The sequence below is a fragment of the Nuphar pumila genome, chromosome 5 (genome assembly GCF_984573655.1).
Source record: "Nuphar pumila chromosome 5, dmNupPumi1.hap1.1, whole genome shotgun sequence".
Classification (NCBI taxonomy): Eukaryota; Viridiplantae; Streptophyta; class Magnoliopsida; order Nymphaeales; family Nymphaeaceae; genus Nuphar; species Nuphar pumila.
Window position 1 is genome coordinate 111,053,725 of NC_143253.1, and position 15,366 is coordinate 111,069,090.

Consider the following 15,366-nt stretch of genomic DNA (forward strand, 5'->3'; position numbering starts at 1 on the left):
AAAATAGATATGCGTTGGATAAAAATGTCCTCTCGCTCCCCGTAAATAGATTTGCACATTTCGCCTTTGTTTTTAGCTTGTGTTACTACACATGGCCGCCTTCTCGTTCCTGCTTGATGAGTTGTGGAGCATGATTCAAAGTTTTTGCCCTTGTAGGAAGGGGGGTCCAGGGGCTTCCCCCAGTGCGGGTCCCGCTGCGCAGGGGGGGGGGGCAACGCCCCCAAAAGAATTTTTTTTGGGCTTATGTTTAAGACTCAGTTTCTTATGGATCAGACCCAACTTGTTTAGGTTTAGGGTTGTCACCCTTGCCTTATATAAATTCTTTCTTTTCTTTCTCTCTTGTAATTATTGAAAAAAACAATAAGATTTCTCTCTGAGTGATCGTAGTTTTTTTTATTCTTTCTCTATTGAAAAAAGAGATTCACAGTAGAAATTAAATAAGAGAGTAGCGATTTACAGTAAAAATCAAATCAAAGAGTAGCGATTTACAGTAAAAATCAGATATAAGAGTAGCGATTTACAATAAAAATCAGATAAGATAGTAACAATTTACAGTAGAAATCAAATCAAAGAATAGCGATTTACAGTAGAAATCAAATCAAAGAGTAACAATTTACAATAGAAATCAGATCAAAGAGTAGCGATTTACAATAAAAATCAAATCAAAGAATAATGATTTACAGTAAAAAATTGGTTTGTATTGTAAATCACTATTCTCTGATTTGATTTCTACTGTAAATCGATACTCTTTGATCTGATTTCTACTGTAAATGGCTACTCTTTGATTTGATTTCTATTGTAAATCGCTACTCTCTGATCTGATTTTTACTGTAAATTGCTACTCTCTTATCTGATTTTTATTGTAAATCGTTACTCTCTGATTTGATTTCTACTGTAAATTGCTACTCTCTTATCTGATTTTTACTGTAAATCGCTACTCTCTGATTTAATTTATACTGTAAATCGCTACCCTCTTATCTAATTTCTATTATAAATCGCTACTCTCTCATTTGATTTCTATTGTAAATCGTTACTCTTTGATCTGATTTTTACTTTAAATCGCTACTCTCTGATTTGATTTTTACTGTAAATCGCTACTCTCTGATCTGATTTTTATTGTAAATCACTACTCTTTTATCTGATTTCTATTGTAAATCGCTACTCTCTGATTTGATTTTTACTTTAAATTGCTACTCTCTTATCTGATTTCTACTGTAAATCGTTACTCTCTTATCTGATTTCTACTATAAATTACTACTCTACTCAGTTTGACGTTGCCATTATTATCTTTGTTGTAAATCGCTATTCTATGCCTACTTAGTTTGACGTTTGCACCCTCGTATCATGATGAACAATAGACATAATGCTGATTTTTCTGGTAGTTCAACTATTTCTCACAAACATACGACGATAAAGGGTGCTCCAATGATAAAAGATGATGGCGATGACAAAGGGTGCTCTGGCGACAACAAATGATGACAAGAGGTGCTTCGACGACAGCAGACGATAACAAAGGGTGCTCCAGCTGCAGCAAACGACGGCAAAGGGTGTGTCATCAATTGAAGCTCTTGTTACAACAGATGGTGCATCGCCAAAAGGTGATCCAGAACGTTTAGGGTGATATATTGCGAGGAACTCTTGTTAAAGCAAAGGAGTTTACTCCTTACGGCGAAAATGATGATGATTTTAACCTTTTCTGGTGAGAGGATAATTTTGTCCTTTACTCAAAATATTGTTTTATGGTGCTAATGCGAGAAAGGGTACTTAAGTCTTTGCAAACGCACCAGACTCCGGTGCTAAGTGATGCTGACACACATGGAGAAATGCGCCCCACGTGCTTACATATGTGGCGCTCATTCAGACTCGAGAACACGCACCTGCGTGTTTCGGGGAGAAACATATAACCTGCTTCGCCAAACGTAACATGGATAATTCAAGAATCACATTTCTCGAGATAATGGTTAACCTAATGTCTTTATTTGGCAGCTTAAAAAAAAAGGCCAGTGATTTGGCAAAATACAAGTTTTTCGTGTTTTGAAATAGCCACCCTCAATAACTTCAATCGCCACCATCCATTGTGCAAGCAGTGGGGCCCAACAAAAGTGCTTACGTAACCAGTTCAATTGATGGTGCTAAGCATACTCTTCCGTGAGCAGAGGAGACCACATAGGTTTTATCAATCATAGGCCAGCCAGTTCAAGCTTAAATTTTAGCTAGAAAAAAGACATGAATTCATGGGCCAAACATGACTGCCTGGTTAGCTTGCCTATCATGGAACAACTGGTTTTAGACATTCTAGAGTTGGCCAAGTGGTGCCTATGTAATTCTAAAAGTATCATACCAATCATTTTTTATTAGTTGGAAATATAACTTCCATGCTTTTCTTATGGCAATAACATACCTAGGGGTGGCAAAATCTGATACGACCAGCCAACCCGACCCGCCAACCCGCCTCTTAGTCGGGTTCGGGTTTGGCTTAAACGGGTTCGTGTCATAAACCGGTAGACCCGCCTAACCCGTTCATTAAACGGGTCGGGTTCATGTTAGGGGTATGCCAACCCGACTGACCCATTTAATAAATGGGTTAGGCGGGCGGGTCAACCCATTTACACGAACCCGTCAACCCGTAACCCATTTATATTATATTATATTATATATATATATATATATGTTTATAACCCTGATAGGGATATGATTAGAATTTTTGAAAAAGATGAGGGAGCACTATCATATTTTCACATGTAAAAGGCTAAAACCATACAAAAGGAACACGTTTTTCTGAAAAAAAAATCAAAAGCTTCTCGATGAATCTTCTTTTGTGCTTTTTTTTTTAGTCGGTGAGAAACCGCCCGTCGGTGACAGTTCGTTCATCGAAAAAGGAAAGTCGACGATGGTGCTCTGTTACCAAAGGGGTGTCAGAGTTGCTAGAGGTCGCCGGAGTGGCCTCACTCGTTGTTGCAATGGTGGAAGATCGGAAGAAGAAAAGGACCTCAGATCTTCGAGCGATGAGTTTTTTGAGCAACCAGCCCATGCGGCTTGCCGATTGGGTCACTGAAAATGCAAAAATAATGGCGACAAAAAAAATATAGGTAATCACCCCCCCCCCCCACACACACACACACACATTTTTTGTTTTGTTATTTTCAGAGTTGCCGAATGTCGATGATCTTTCGCAAAAAAAAATCCCAGAAGGGAGGTGGTCGGTTATTGGCCACCCTCTACGAAAAATTTATTTGTTAATCCGAGAAAGAAAACAACTTTTTTTTTCTGTTTTTTTATTTGTTGCCTTATGGTGTCTGATGCAGGCCCCCATTCGGGGTCTATGTTCTTCTTCTTCTGCCTCTTCCTTTTTTTTTTCTTATTTCTTTTTAAGAATAGGGGTTGCCTGGTTTTAGTGACCCATTGTATTTTTTTTTTTTTAATATTTATTGAGGTCGCCCAATGCCGACAACCTTCTTTTAAAAGGAACAAATAAGAGAGATGACGTCAGTTACTGGTGACTCAACCCGCAACCCGTTTAATAAATGGGTCAACCTGCAACCTCCAACCCGTGTAATCGGGTTGTGTCGACCCGACCCGTTTATTAAACTGGTTAACCGTGTCGGGTCGGGTTACCTGTTTAATAAATGGGTTATGTTTGTGTTTGCCACATCCGACCCATTTAATAAACGGGTCGTGTTCGTGTTGAGGTATGCTGACCCGCCAACCCGACCCGATTGCCACCCTAAACTTACTACATGTTACCAATGGGGCCCCGTGTGGTTGGTAGGAGCTGTCAGGTGCACATCGCCTTGTGATGGGACATTGCATGTTCAAAACCCAGTGGTAAGTTGAATAATAACAGGTGGGGTCTGCCTAAACCCAGCTTGCCTTAAAAAAAAATAACAGACCACATGTTGCTTAGTTTAATTCAATTTGAACTCATTCTCGTTCACACGTTCCCTCCTATTTTAAGACAAATTTTGGCCTCAACTCCTTTGTGTAAGTTATAAACTTCTTGGGTTATTCAAATTCCTTTCCTTTCAAACAAGTCCACCTGCATCACACCTAACACTAACACTTATTTGATTAAAATATCTTTTTGTCTACGAGATGATAATTGACAGTGGCACCTTTCTCTCTACTTTGGCTGAGACGTGGTGGTTGTAGGAGAAATTTACTCTATAAGAAAGGGTCACCTTGGACACACATCATAAAGAAACTTTTTTCGACAAAGAAAGCTGGGGTTAGGCAGACCCCTATCAGTTATACAATCATACCATTTGGGGTTCGAACTTGCAACATTCCAACACAAGGTGACGTGTACTAACTAATCCTGCCAGACAAGTGGAGCCCCCCACATGATAAAGAAACTACGATCACGTTAAAGAATTCTTTCTCTTTTTTTTTTCATTCACATCAACATTATATGGTTCATAAATTTCAACGTAGGTAATGGAGTTCATCAGCTTTGTCATGTTTCATAGACCGTCATAGTAGAGAAATCCTGATCGGGTGCAATCACACGGCACAAAGTTTGTGCATTAAGCACATGATTGCCCTGCATCAGGCCTTCAGCTCCACAACTGAGGCCCTGTCCGAGGGTGATCAGGTCCGGAACTGAGGCCCTGTCCGAATCAGGTGCTTAATGCACAATCATATTGCACCTGATCTTTTCAGGTAGTAGAGTGACAAAACATTGTTGATATTTTTTAAAATATTGCAAAAAAATGGATAGTTTAGCCATTTTCTAAACAACCAAAATAATGTGATCTTTTCAAATATCATGATATTATTGTTTAAACTAAAGGCGTAATTTTGTGATTAAATTTAGATAGACTATAGTTTTAGGACTTAAGGTTTATTTAATTTTCAAATTATTTAGTTTCATTTGCTTTTACATATTTTTTAAATTTTAATATGTTCATTTTCACCAATATTCACTGATAAAAATATGTGAAAACTGGAAAAAATCTCACGAGAAATATGTTGCAATTGTTTGCTGTTTTAATCCTTTCTCACTATGCATCATAGGTGTTGTACAGAAAGTATGTTGCCAAAAAAGGGGTTGGCTCCTTTTTCGGCCCAACAGAGAGAGTGTTCCCCGGAAAGGGGCTGCACTTTTCCGGCCATTAAGAGAAGGTTGCCCGAAAAAGGGGTTGATCCCAATTTCACCTACACATAGGAAAGCGAGAATGCCAACAAAGGGGCTGAACCCTATTTCTACCACATATATATATATATATATATATATATATATATATATATAGAGAGAGAGAGAGAGAGAGAGAGAGAGAGAGAGAGAGAGGGAGAGAGAGAGAGAGAGAGAGAGAGTTTGGGCAGTCCTACAAGTGCGATGAGACTGAAAAACCCCAATCACGAGCCTCTGGTTGATGCTTCAGTAGGCTTCTGGTGCCACATTCTTAATATAAAAAAATAAAAATAGTGTCCAAACATTTTGAACCGGCGATGAAAGGCTCCGTCTTCCTCCGTTATCGCCTTTGCCATGTGTCACCTCTGTAAGGGGGGCACGACACAAAATTTGTACAATCATACACTCGATTCGGACCCACCCACACCACACGAGATTGGGTGCAATCACATGGCACAAAATTTGTGCATTAATTACCTGATCACCCTTAGGCCCACAATTGAGGGCCCTGATCAGGTGCTTAATGCACAAATATTTCTGCAATCGTATTGCACCTGATCTTTTCACGGAAGGATCCCGCGATGTTCTTTTGGTGGCGCGCGCCGCGATTTGGCGAAACACGATGACATGACACGTGCGAGCCGCCCGGCCCAGTTCGCTGGAGGTCAACCGACTCAACCGTCAGACTGGTAAGCCCCACCCGAGCTCTGGGTTTCCCTCTCTGATGATAATCCCACGATCGGCGCTCAGCGTTGTTCCCTCCCTTTGTCTCTATCCCGTCTTCTCCTTCTCCGGATCTCCATTTTTTACTTTTATCCATCGGATTCCGTCGGCTCTCCTCACTCCTCTTCTCTCTTTTTCCACACAGAAGAAGAAGAAGAAGAGGACAAAAGTAAAATTCAGAATCCATATCACTCCCTCTCCGTACCATGCCGGGTTTCCTCCTGTGGAGAAGGCTGAGAGATACCGCCAAGTCGAGTTCGACCCAGTTCTTCGCCGTGTCCCTGACGAGGCCCAGATCGTGCCCGCCCTCCTCCTGTTCTTCGTCTTCGTCTTATCAGCGTGAACTGCCTCCCAGCCTGCTCTTCTCCTACTCGCAGAGGTGCCACATCTGGACCAGGTTGAATTACCTGAACGTCGGTTCCTTCCTCCGGAAGGAAACGTCCCTGGGATTCCAGGAGCGGAACAAGTGGGACGGCAGCAGGATCACGGCCGAGACGAGCTGCCCGCGATGTTCGAAGCAGATGGACGTCCTCTTCCACGGCCGGGATCGTGGGTTCCAGGCTGTCAATCTCTGTCCTAACTGCAAGACCGCCTCCTACTTCCGCCCCTTCAAGCTCGTCCCTCTCCAGGGGAGCTTCCTCGAGATAGGCGGCGCCGGAGGGCGAAAAGCCGAACCCGATTCCGAATCTGCTGGAGCCAGGGAGGACGATGGAGAGGAGAAAACGACGACGAAGCTGAGGATCTCGCTCAGATCATCCGGCGGAGATCCGCCGGAGAATTGGAAGCCCCCGAGCAACGGACTTGCGTTCCAGGTGTCGCCCAGCCCGCCTTTGCCTCTCGGCGTCAATGTGGTGCCGGCGGCCGGGAACGTCTGCGGAGACGGGGCTTCCGGCGTATCGAATTTGGGGAAGGATTTGCCCACGCCGAAGGAGATATGTGAGGGCCTCGACAAGTTCGTGGTCGGTCAGGAGCGTGCCAAAAAGGTACGTCTTTTTTTTAAGCCCACGAAGTCAGAATTTTAGCTTTCGTACGTGGTGTATGATTGTATGAATTGCAAACAAGAATAAGGAAATCTTACTGTTGTCTAATACTTAATGAGTGCTTTTTCCTCATCTGCGTGGAACATGGATTTTGTATTTCATGTTTTCACAAAGCAATATTCTCCACTCATGGATGGAACCGGGTTTCAACTCCATAATGCCAAGTGTATTATTAATTGGACTCTTTCATTGTGGAAAACGAAGGTTGATTATTGGCATTTAATAACATCATGTCAAGTGTGTATGTTCCAAGGCATCATGAATGCTTTTGCTAACTTGATTTTCCTTTTGTTAGTTTAAGTCTATGTTGTAGATGTCAGCAATAAAAATATTTTACTACAATTTCTTGGTCAAAAAATTAGATAATAAACACAATACATTCGACTTATCACTTTTTGCTTTTAAATATATCATAGTTTTAATGCAGATTTATCAAGATTCTTTTATTTTTTGTTTTCCTTCAAATTTCCATATTTTTATTTTTTTCAATCCACTCAAGATTTATCCAAGAAAAAAACTTTTTTTTTACAACAACAACTACGCCTTCGTCCCAAAACAATTGGGGTCGGCGATATGAACCAAAAAAGAAAATCATTCTGGGTCTTCCACATGAATCCTTCTACTCCAATCATTTCTATCCAATGCCATGTCCTCGGTGAGGTTCATAGCATTCATATCCTTTCCTATCATCTCCATCCAAGTCTTCCTAGGCCTACCCCGACCTCTTTTAACTAATATATTTTCCCATTTCTCCATCCTTCTAACTGGAGCATTAACTTTTTTTTTGAATAACCAATATATTCACTTGCTGAGAATATCCTGAGAACATTATTTGTGACACTGGTTTAAAACAGTAAGTCCTATACCATTGGCTATTACGGCTTCTCATGTTTAGCCTGTCTCAGCCGTTTGTGTAAATGCTTGGTGAAAGCTTCTTAATGCTAATAGAAAATAGTACATGTAATGCTTCTCTTCTTTGTGTACAGATCCTTTCGGTGGCCGTCTATAATCACTATAAGAGGATATACCATTCACCATTGCAGAAAGGGTTGGTGAAACTATCCCTCCTGCAGCTCACAAACTTCACATTTGCAGAAATGGTTGATCAATGTATTTTGTAAATTGGTTGACTAAAGCTCTTATTGTTTTGTCATGCTTTTGTTCCTTGAGATGTGAAATATATATCACTGTCTGTTGTATGCATGTGCTTGAAGGTAGGGCATATCATCTATTGGTTCCTGGCATACTCTGATTTGCGCATTTGTTGATTTGTAATTCCAGTGCCGGAGTAGATTCTGCAAACACTGATGCCGAAGCTGATGATGATGATTTGGTGGAGCTTGAGAAGAGCAATGTACTTTTGATGGGTCCCACAGGATCAGGTAACATGTGTTCTTATATTATGTAAAAGCTGTAAGTTTATTTATTTACTTATTTTTGGGCATTAAGTGAGGAGATGTTTGTGCATACCAAATGGAACAGTCCATGTTATTTGCTCCCAATGTTATTTGGCATGAACCTATATATTTGTTTATTTTTTCTGATGTTACTTCTTGTTGGCCTGTCTTACATGCTGCTATATTTCAGGGAAGACATTGCTAGCAAAAACGTTGGCCCGATTTGTAAATGTGCCCTTTGTAATTGCAGATGCAACAACATTGACACAGGCAAGTCAATGTTTTTATTTTGTTTACTTAAGTATCTTCTTACTGATGATTGAGATATTTGTGGGCATAAAATATTCAATGTTTCAACTACCTTTAATCTTATGTGCTTATTCTTCCGCATAATGTCATCCTCTGAAGCTGAACCTTGTTTGAATGATGATTTATGTATAAAGAGATGCAATCAACTCCTCTTGCTCACCTAGCTCAAATGGTTTCAGACATGTTTCTGTGGCGACTTTCTTCCAGATAAACTTTTTTTTATGCCTTTCCTTCCATGTCCTTTTTCCCCTTCTTGTACTTGTCAGCTTTGTGATAGCGCTCTATTCTTTTTCCCAGAAACTGATGCTTTTTGCAGATGCTTGATCCTCTCTCCTTAGAATCTCTTTAATTGACAGTGTTTCACTGGTTGACTTTGTATACCTAGCAGCAGCATGCTCTACTATCCTCCTGAAAATCAGGCCATCTCTTGGATAGTAACTAAAGGAAGTATTTCATTTATATGTTTCTGCTCCTGGTGATTGAACTGTGGGTGATATCTATTTCAGAACCTATATGTTACATGTATCTTGATTTTTTTCTGCTTATCACTTTTGCCCTATCTTTTTCCATGTTTTATAATTCCTTTTTTTTTTCATTGTCTTCCTTTCTTATCCCTTTATTAGTGTGTTTCTGGTGATTTCTTCTCGTCACAGGTGATCCCTGAAGATTAGTGAAATTCTCGTTTATAAATTAAGAAAATATATAACCGATGAGTATCATTCGTTTTCCCAGATTATTGGCCAATTTCTTGATGCTCCCTGTGGAAGTTCATACCTTTAGTAATTTTTTGTGTGAATACTTGATGGAGGAGGATACTCGACATATGAAAAATTTCTTCAGATTCTAGATCTGCAGTCTTGATTAAATCTGGGTAATGCTGCTATAGTAGCTCAAGCCTGTCAGAATTCATGCATCTCATCTTTCTGAGCTTGTAATGATCACTCCTGCAGCTTCAGTGCATTTATTGCTTTACCATCATCTTGTTTTCCTAATGAAAATGTTTCAATAACTTTCAATTGTACTTTTTCATTGTTTTCTCCTTGCCTTCCTCCTTTTTCTGGAAAGAAGCTCAGTTAGAGTTTTTAATTGTCCTTTCTTTTCCTAGGCTTGGTTACATGGTAGACAAATTCGATTCACATCTGCAGCTTGGTTTCTGTTTATGCCACACCCATCATACATTGATTGACGTGGGCATAAATTTAACTGATGTGTGGGTCAGACCCTGGTCCCACAGAAAATAATTCTGCTCTTAGACACAGTAAACATGCTACTTCTTTTTGCTGTGCTTTCTTGCTTTTAATGTGTTACCAATTGCAGTTCTTGACAGTACATGCATCTCTTTCCTTGTTTGCATGATGAAGCTCTAGGTGCTGCTTACATATTAGCCGTAAACCATGAAGGTCTTGGATTATTCTGAACTATGTCATCTGGAACTTAACATGGAAGTTTGTAATTGTATTGGACATAGGTACAAAGTGTAAGGAAATGAGAGCCTCCAACGATGTTCACCAAATCACCAAAGTGGACACACAAAAGAACCATAACAAAGTCCACCAAAATACCAAAGCCAACACACAATAAGTCACAAATGGGCTCACTCACAAAACCCACTTAAGGGGTCAACACAAGAGGCTAAAAATAATATTTTTATTGATATAAATCCATGCAACAAGCATACATGAGAGAGGGGGTTTCACCCCTATATATACATAAGCAACAACCTCGATAGAGACGTTGGGAGAGGCCCCAATGACTCTAATTAGAGCTGTTGGGCCTTTCACAATGTCTCTTGGTTTTGAATTTTGACTAGTCAACATAGTTGACTAGTTTGCTTCTAACAAAAAACAAGGAGACTAACTTAGTTATTAAACCTAGTTACATATATATATATGTATATATATATATATATATATGTATTATGTATATACTTACATATATATATATTTTTAACACTCCCCCTCAAACTTACAGTTGGATAACCGAAAGTTTATCCAAAAAAAGGTGAAATCTAGGAGCAACGAGAGGTGTGGAGAAGAAATCTACTAACTGATATTTGAAAGTAACATATGGAAGATCAATAGTGCCATGTAGATACTCCTCTCAAATATAATGACAGTCCATCTCAATATGCTTGGTACATTCATGAAAAGTCTAATTGCTGGCAATGTAGATGGAACTTTTGTTGTCACAACACATTTTAGATGCTCCTTTGATCTGGACTCCCATATCGGCCAGAAATCTTCTTAGACAAACCACTTTCATAATGGTTGTAGCAATGACTCAGTATTTTGCTTCAGTTGAAGAAAGAAAGACCTTCTGTCATTTTTTACATTTTCATGAAATCAACGACTCACCTAAAAACACACAAAAACCAGTTGTTGAGTGTCGGTTGTTGGGATCACCTCCCTAATCAGCATCAGTATAAGAAATTAAATCTAATGATGAAGAAGCAAATAAGAAAAGTCCTCGACAAACAAAAGTTTTAATATATCTAATAATGCACAAAATTGCTCTCATATGAATAGTGGTGAGAGCATGCTGAAACTGACTTGTTGTGTGAATTGCGTGCTCAATGTCAGGTTTCGTAATTGAGAGATATAACAATGCCCTTGTTAAAAATGTAAATTGTAATATATATATATATATATAAAATAATATTATTATATAATAATAATATTATTATGTATATTTTTTCTTTATTCTTATACATCTAGTTCACGTCGAACTAGATACATAATCTGGTCAAGTTCTAGTTAGAACTTGACTAGACTATAGCCGTTGGACTCTGGTCCAACGGCTATAATAAGAGTCATTGGACTAGAGTCCAACAACTCTTTTTGGGAGAGCTCAAAGTGAGCTCTCCCCTCTCATTTCCTCTTGTATAAATAGGGGTGAACCCCTTCTTGTAAAGATACTCAATGCTTCTTAAGAATTTTGATTATTAATAAAGATGTTTATTTTATTGTTGTGTTCTTCCTTTTATACCCTTTTATGGGTTTTGTTTGAGGTGTCTTTTAGACACTCTTTTGGTGGATTCAAGTGCTTTTGTGGAAGACCACAGTTTCATTACATGGTATCAGAGCCATGGAGATCGTAGATCTTGAAGTGCTGCCGCCTCGATTTCTATGCCTCATTTGCAAAAGGTGTTTAATCACCTTGTGTTTGGCTCAAGGAGATTTTTTTGAAGAAGGGAGGACTTGCGCTACAAAAATTTGTTTGTTTCCTCTCTCTTACTACAACAACAACAAAACAACAACTACGCCTTCATCCCAAAACAATTGGGGTCAGCGATATGAACCAAAAAAGAAATTCATTTTGGGTCTTCCACATGAATCCTTTTCCTCCAATCATTTCTATCCAACGCCATGTCCTCGGTGAGGTTCAAAGCATTCATATCCTTTCCTATCATCTCCATCCAAGTCTTCCTAGGCCTACCCCTACCTCTTTTAACTAATATATTTTCCCATTTCTCTCTTATTTATTTTTTTTCATCACTCTTCTCTCATCTATTCCTCTCTTACCTTTGTAAAAGATGGATGGCAATGATAAGATCACCATCATACCCATGAAGCTAAATGATACTAATTATGTAATGTGGGCTTCGATTATGAAGCACTACATTTGGGGAAAAGGATTATGGGGTATAGTGGATCGTTCTGATTCAGAACCTAAACTATCTCTTACCGAGAAAGAAGGTGATAAAGAGGTTCCTCTAACGGAAGAGGAGAAGAAAAAGGCATTAGCCACTTATGAAAAGAAATGGAAAGAATGGAGGATAGAGCATGAAAAAATTATGTAATGGCTAATAAATTGCGTAGACATTAAAAAATGCTCTAGTATTGCCAAATTCGAGCATGCCGATAAGGCTTGGGAATATCTCAAAAATATGTATTTCCTTAAAGATATTGCATATGTGTGCAATTTATGAGATAAAGTTCGGGCAATGACTCAAAAAGCTAAAACCATTCGAGAATATTATAATGAGTTGTTCGAACTTTGAGAAGAGTTGGCTCTTCTTGAGCCCAAATAGCATTGTGCCGAAGATATCGAGCTTCGCCAAAAGCAACTTGATATGAAACATTTCTATCAGTTTGTAAATGGTTTGAGGCCAAAGTTTGAATCCACCAAATCGGCCCTTTTACATCGTGAAAAAATTTCTTCTATTGTCGATACTATCGAAGAACTCACCATGGAGGAGAATAGACTTAGAAAAAATACTTCTAAAGTTGACGATGATTCTGTTCTAGCAGTGTCTAGACCAGGAAATCATACCCGCACTTATAGGCTGCCTCATTTTGGAAAACAAAATAGTGACTTTGACAAAAGAAAAGTCATTTGTCATCACTGTCATGAACCAGGACACTATAGGCCTCAATGTCCAAAGTTAAAAAGAAAAGATGAAAAAAGAGTTGCATCTATTGAATCTGAGTCAAAAGATCAAGATGCACCGAGTTGCATCTATTGAATCTGAGTCAAAAGATCAAGATGCACCTGTTTCTATGGCTCAATTGATGGAAATTCTTTAACCTCTTCTCAAAGGGGTATCCTTCTCAACTGAAGCCTCAACTGGAGTGGTTGTTGCATCTCTCTCCGATCCAGATAACTTTTCTTGGCTTTTAGATTCTGGTGCTTCTTTTCACATGACCCTAAATATCAATAGCTTATCTGAATGTCTTATAAATAACTCAAGTGTGTTAAAGGTTTTTACAGCCGATAGTACATCTCTTGAAATTAAAGGAGTATGATGTTTTAAAAATTTTCAAAAATGTAAAATTTTTTTATTACAGAAGTTAGATACATCCCTAGACTAAATTTGAATCTCTTATCTGTTTCACAAATATCTGACTATGGATGTAATATCTCTTTCTCTTCTCATGGTTGTTGGGTACATGATCGCTAGTCAGGGAAGCTGATTGGGGAAGGCCATAGAGAAGGACTCTATTACATGGACTTTTTGGAATTACCCAAGAATACATTTTGTTATAATGTTCAGAAATTAGAATTAGATTTATGACATAAAAGACTTGGTCATCCTCACATGTCTAAAATTCAACATTTTCCAAGTTTGGGACAATTTTGTAATTTTGAAAATTTCTCTTATAAAGATTGCATTCTTGGCAAAATGAAAAGATTACCGTTTCATAGTAGAGCTTTTGTTTCTTCAAGACCACTTTGAGTTAATACATTCAGATGTTTAGGGACCCACACCAATTGTTTCTAAAGGCGGTTATGCATATTATGTCATTTTTGTTGATGACTTCTCTAGACATACTTGGATTTATTTTCTTAAACATAAATCTGAAGTTTTTACTCACTTTCAAATATTTCATAGAATGGTTAAAAATAAATTCCAAAATTATATTTCTATCTTTCACACTGATTTAGGGGGAGAGTTTATGTCCAAAGAATTATAAGACCATCTCAATTTACATGGCATTACACATCAAAGATCATGTTCACACACTCCAGAATAGAATGACTTAGCCGAATGTAAACATTCGCATATTATGGAAACTATTAAGACCTTGCTAATTTCAAATCAAGTTCCAAAAGATTTTTGGGTGGAAGCTGCCCTAACTGCCACCTATCTTATTAATAGAATGCCATCATCTTCATTAAAGAATATAACTTCAATAGAAAAACTTGTCAATTTATCTCCTAATTATTCTAGATTAAGTCTTTGGATGCAAATGTTTTGTTTTTACAAACAGAAATGACAAACTCTCTCCTTATGCAATCCCATGTGCCTTTTTAGGATACGCTGATAATAAAAAAGGCTACAGGTGTATTGACTTTTAAAATGAAAAATTGTACGTGTCAAGGAATGTATCATTTTTGGAAAAAGAAAGCTCTTTGAGTTTGAAAAATCCAAGGATGTCACTGAATATTCTTTTCTAATTGATGTAACTTCAAAATCCAATGAATGAGATTTTGAATGTGACGTTGACAATGATCAAAGTCCTATCGATCTTGAAAATGATGTTGATAATGGAGAGCAAACCCATAGGGATGTTAGTCTACAATATTCAAGACGTAGAGAGCATAATCTTCCATGTGCATTAGAAAAATATTCTAAAATTCTACCCAGAAGGCGTCTAGAATTTTCAAACCTCCCAGAAAATTTATCTTACGAATCTTTTTTACCCACATATAGGGTAGCTATTGCCCTAGTACAATCATATGTTGAACCATCATCCTATTCTCAAGCAAAAAATCATATAGAATGGATAGAAGCCATGAAAATAGAACTAGATGTATTAGAAAAGGCCAACACTAAGACTCAGTGTTGTGAAAAGCGTTGAGGCGTAGCGAGGCGCTCCACCAAAATCTTAGGCGAGGCATAAAGAGTAAGCCTCAAATTTTTTTTAATCTTAAAAAAGATTATAAAAAATATCTAAAATTATAAATAAATAAAAATTGCTTTATTGATGAAACAACAACCAACAAGAAATAAAAAATTTCAAATAAATACTAAAAAAATATGAGATTAACATGTAAAAGTAACATTAATGTAATAACTGGATCTACGTAAGTATCTAAGAAATAAAATATGCGCATTCATTCAATAAAAAATTAACAACGAAATGCATATTAGCATTAACAACATCATATGGACATAATTAGAAAGTGCATGTTAGCATTAACAACTAATCAATTCAATGGATTCAACATATCTTTTGATTTTTTTTTTCTTCCTCAACCGAATGTAGCAAGTTGTGCATGGCTTGCCAAATCAATTTAATGACCGGCAACTTTTAAATCTTTT

At 38.0% G+C, this 15,366-nt stretch overlaps 1 protein-coding gene across 3 annotated transcripts in view; it reads left to right on the forward strand.

Moving 5' to 3' along the window:
* Positions 1-5,691: 5,691 nt before the first annotated feature.
* LOC149838117 (CLP protease regulatory subunit CLPX1, mitochondrial-like) overlaps positions 5,692-15,366 on the forward strand; it is an 88,780-nt gene continuing 79,105 nt past the window's right edge. For 2 of the 3 annotated variants that reach the window (XM_090006387.1, XM_090006389.1), the window contains exons 1-4: positions 5,840-6,837; positions 7,881-7,942; positions 8,176-8,276; positions 8,482-8,565. In XM_090006387.1, the coding sequence (XP_089862513.1) occupies positions 6,061-6,837; positions 7,881-7,942; positions 8,176-8,276; positions 8,482-8,565 (1,024 nt within the window). In that variant the 5' untranslated portion in view covers positions 5,840-6,060. The other variant, XM_090006388.1, reaches the window with a different exon arrangement.